The 4,304-nt window shown below is 51.6% G+C and overlaps 1 protein-coding gene across 1 annotated transcript in view; it reads right to left on the minus strand.

Annotated features, from left to right (window-relative positions):
• CAMK1D (calcium/calmodulin-dependent protein kinase ID) overlaps positions 1 to 4,304 on the minus strand; it is a 32,888-nt gene that overhangs the window by 5,021 nt on the left and 23,563 nt on the right. The window contains exon 6 of the mRNA XM_009080084.1: positions 3,810 to 3,888. Coding sequence (XP_009078332.1) covers positions 3,810 to 3,888 — 79 coding nt within the window. The remainder of the gene's footprint in view (positions 1 to 3,809; positions 3,889 to 4,304) is intronic.

A 4,304-nucleotide genomic window follows, 5' to 3' on the forward strand; every position in this document is an offset into this window, starting at 1 on the left:
TATTCAGGAGTCCTGGAGCCAGCAAGGCTTAGGACTGTCTCTGGCACACGAGGAACCCTCAGGGGCACGGTCACAACTCGCCGAGGCTCAAGCCCTGCCCCAGCTCTGACTCCTCGGCCTCGGCATGGAAGACGTCGGCGCTTCCCAAGGATCCTCTCGGGGCCAGGGCCACACTCAGCCCTGCAGACACAGGGTCTGACTGCTACCACAGCCTCCCCCTCCCCTTACAGTCCATACAGGGACCCAACACATACATCACCCTTCAATTCAGATGGCCCAAGCTGCCTTTGATGCCGTAAGTGGCTTCCACATAGAGCTCTAAATCCCATCTCAATTCGCTTGGTTAACGCATGACAGAGCAAATAAATTCATGGCATCCCTTCCAATTCCCATATTAGCTTCCTAACTGTTGGACTTTGCCCTCTGAGCACTGTTTTCTTTCCCTCTGATCCGAGCCTGGAGGCTGAATTTGGGTCTGCAGGACCTAGTCTGACCAAGGACAAAGGGAGCAGACTTCGATAATCCTTGTGGGTCCCTTCCAGCTCAGGATATTCAGTGTTTCTGTGATTCTATAGCTGGAAAAAACAGACCTTGGGTTTCTGCTGCTTCCCTTAATCACTGCAGCCTGAGTCACTGCCCTAAAAAGGATGTGGGTTCTGACATGGCAATATATTTAAAAACTTAATTGCTGTCATTAATATGAGCCAGGGAAACAATAAAATGTATCAAACTGCAGCAGAACTACCCACTCTTTTGTTGCCTTCATTTTCCACGGCCTTTTTGAAAAGCCACAGCGGAACAACTCAGCAGAACATTGCACCTCTGCCACACACCATAAACAGTGCAAACCCCAGCGAAGGATGCACGAAAATAAATAACTTCTCCAATGAAAAGCATAAGTCACCTGTATATTGAACTGCAGAGCTCTACAAATGGCCAGGCTGGGGTGGAATGACTATACCCACCAGTCTCACGTGTTGGGCTGCCTCAGCTCCCATACTTCACTGCAGTTCTTAGCCCTGTCCTGCCAGCTCAGGGTAGCACCATCCCCCTGCGAAGGCCTTTGGCTACAAATAGCAAAGCATCCCATACTTGCAGGCATGTGGGGAGCAGGCACAGCATGGAAAATGGGCCACTGGAGGAAGCATTTGCTTTTTTTAGGGTCTGATCCCGTGCAAACATTTAGTCATGCAAGAACCTCTCTGTTCCAGAGCAGCTTCCCAAAACTCAACCAGATTATTAAGCACAAATGTAGTACCCTGCAAGATCCAGTTCTTGCAAGGCTTCTTTGGAAACTCTAATAAAAACACGGCAAATCAAGGAAGCAATTTATGGGACCATTTGGACCTGCTCTGACCATCTCTCTCCACCAGGCTCACTGCTTTAGACAGCACAGGGAGGAGATGCAGTGCTAGCACCATGGGAGGTGCAGTGGCTGAAGGGGGTGTATGCTGAAAAACACATGCTCCTCTGCAGAGGTGCTATGGGATTCCTATGGTGAAAGCTGTGGGACCTCTCTCTGCTGGCTGAACGTGTACACCATTGTCCCCAGCTGCTGCAGCACTGAGTGCAGTCAGGAGAAGGAGGAGCTGCTGGAAGCTTAACCTTGCCCAGGCTGAGAGGAGGACACAGCTGACCACTGTGAGGAAGCACAGACATCTCCTCCACTGAACGAGGCCTTCCCCTCCTTCCAAGAGCAGGACAGATGCCATTGCCACAGATGTAATGGTTAGAATGAGACAAGAAGCAGCAAAAGCTTCACTATTTCCTGACAAAAGCAATCTGGGTGGAAAATGCTTCTTGAGCAATGCTCTGGCAGAAGGAGATCCTGCCACTAACCCCAGAATAACAGACAGTATCTGGATGAGCAGCCTCGATTACCCACAAAGGCATTTATCGACACAGGACCCACACCCTGCCATGGAATCACTGCACCACTCTCCAGAGAGGTCCAGACCTCCAGCATCTGTCACAGGAAGCTTTTCGGAGCAAAGGGGAAGGAGACATCGAGTTTTGCTCTGGCACACACTGGGGAGGACAGAGGCAGATGTGAAGCCTTGGAAACCTCCATGTTTCACTGTACAACTGTCACAGGGAGAATCAGGGAACGGCTGGGGTTGGAAGGGACCTTAGGGACCATCTCTTCCCAGCCCCCCTGCCCTGTAATCCACTGGCACACTGTGTCCAGGGGAGGTGGATGTGGGATGTGGGGTGGGAACACGGTGAGTATGTGGAGCCTCCTGGCTGCACTGCAGTGCTGCAGTGCCACGGGCACGTCTGGCACCCCAAAGGCTGAGCCTGAGCCAGGACACAGCCCTGCAGCTCATCCACCGCCTGGCACGGCCAGCCCGGCAGGAGAAGAGCCCCTGACACATAAGTGGGAGAAAAACCCCATTTTGGGGGTCGTTTTTCAGTCAGAGATTGGATCCTGTAGAAAACAGTAAGAGCTGTGGAGCAGCCTGTGAGTTTCCATTGGCCCTCGGCCATGACATGCTCTAGAAGGAAAAAAAAGGAAGGAAACCACTTTCTATCATTTTGTTCCTGTCGGAGGGCCCAGGAGCTGTGTGTGCTGCAAGTGCCACGTCTCCCTGCTGCACTCCAGCAAGCAGCACAGAGGCAGTGGGGCCAGAAGCTGGATGCTCACAGCATGTGTATCTTGGATGTGAGGCCTTGGAAAATCTGCCTCTGCCTAGTACAAGTGCTCACCTCTCTGCTGGGAGCTGAGCTCCCACTGTTTACCCTGTATCTCTGATACTGACCTGTGGGACTCGTTCAAGCATTTCCTGAGGCTCAGGTCAGTATCATTTAGGAATGCTTTGGGGATGGTTTTTCATCCCACAGAAGGATTTAATTTCTCAAACCTCCCTTCTGTCACACAGACAAGGCAAAAGGAAATGGTAGTTGGGGCCCTTGTGACAGCATAAAAACAGAGTCCGAGGCACACCTGGGGTGGAATGTCATGCCACCGACTCTTTGCTGTGGCAGTTACTCTAACAACCAAAACAACACCTCACTTCATATCAGTGTTCCCTGCCCTAAAGGCTGAGACCCAGTGCCATGTGTGGGTGCAGCTAGCAGTGTGGGATGATGCTCCCAGTCACTCAGAGCTGGTCAGAAGTATGAGCCACTCTCATTTCAGCTCTGTAATCCTTGGGTAACATTGGTGAAGTCACCCGTGCACAGACACATCTAATTTACAGCTCTTTAAGGAGCTCTAAATTACAAAAGCAGTCAGACCAGGAAGTCTCCTCTCTCTGCAGAGACAGCATTGCTGCAGCCACTTCACACTCAGCTCATCCCTCTCTAGTACTTCCTTTCTCCTCCATTCAGAGAGGACAAATGGCATGTGAAACCAACTCCCTGCTGCAGCAGCAGGTGGACTATCCTCTGTGAAGTACAGATCAGAACCTCCTACTCCATGGGATGCTCCTCAGTGCTCCTGTATGACTTTGGCAGGGCCCTCAGTAGCAGGCTGACACCCAACCTTCTGCACACCTGCAGAGTTCCACCTTCTGCCCCAAGCTACTACTTCTGGGCTCAGTAATTCTGACAGGCCCCACTGCTGCACTACAGCCAACATACACAGCTCAGCCCTTCACTGCATCCTCACACAGACACTCGACAGGCTGGGGCATGAGACCAAAGTCCACCACAGTTTGTCAGGAAAACCTGGAGGACAAAGGCAGAAGTTGTAAGAATAAAAGCACAGGGTTATTTAGCAGAGGTTAACCAGTAAAAGCACTGCCAGCCATGAATGCCAAACGCTGCTCCCTGCCCTGAGGGTCCCCCCAGCAGTGGCTGTGGCTTACCAGGGGTGCCTTGCTGCCTGCTCACAGGTGTATCTTTTGTTGGGGTCCTTCTCCATCAAATTCCGAATGAAGTCTTTAGCTGCAAAAGCAAAGAGAGAATGATTGAAAGCAATGGAACTGATGCCCAGTTCTGCTGCCAACAGCACTGACCAGACTACCAAGAGACAACTGGCCACACCACAAGAAAATGGCCCTAGGTCATTTGTCATTGAGTAGTACAGATATAACCAAAGAGACCTAGGTCCAAATCCAAGCTGTTTAGTACGGCAGATAAAAGCTGAAGGCACCTACTTCTGCAGGAATATTTAGAAGCCTGCAGAGCACAGGGCCCTCAGCTCCCTGGTCAGCCTCTGAGCACCTCAGTGGTCTGACTGTGGCACATCCACCAGAGGTGCTGGTAAGCTGAATGTGAAGAGCAGGGAGGGCTCAGAGGCCACAGCGAGAGGAGCTGCACATTGCTCACTCCAGGCAATCACACACACGGACAGCTGTGTC

The sequence above is a fragment of the Acanthisitta chloris genome, unplaced genomic scaffold, assembly GCF_000695815.1.
Source record: "Acanthisitta chloris isolate BGI_N310 unplaced genomic scaffold, ASM69581v1 scaffold2508, whole genome shotgun sequence".
NCBI lineage: Eukaryota > Metazoa > Chordata > Aves > Passeriformes > Acanthisittidae > Acanthisitta > Acanthisitta chloris.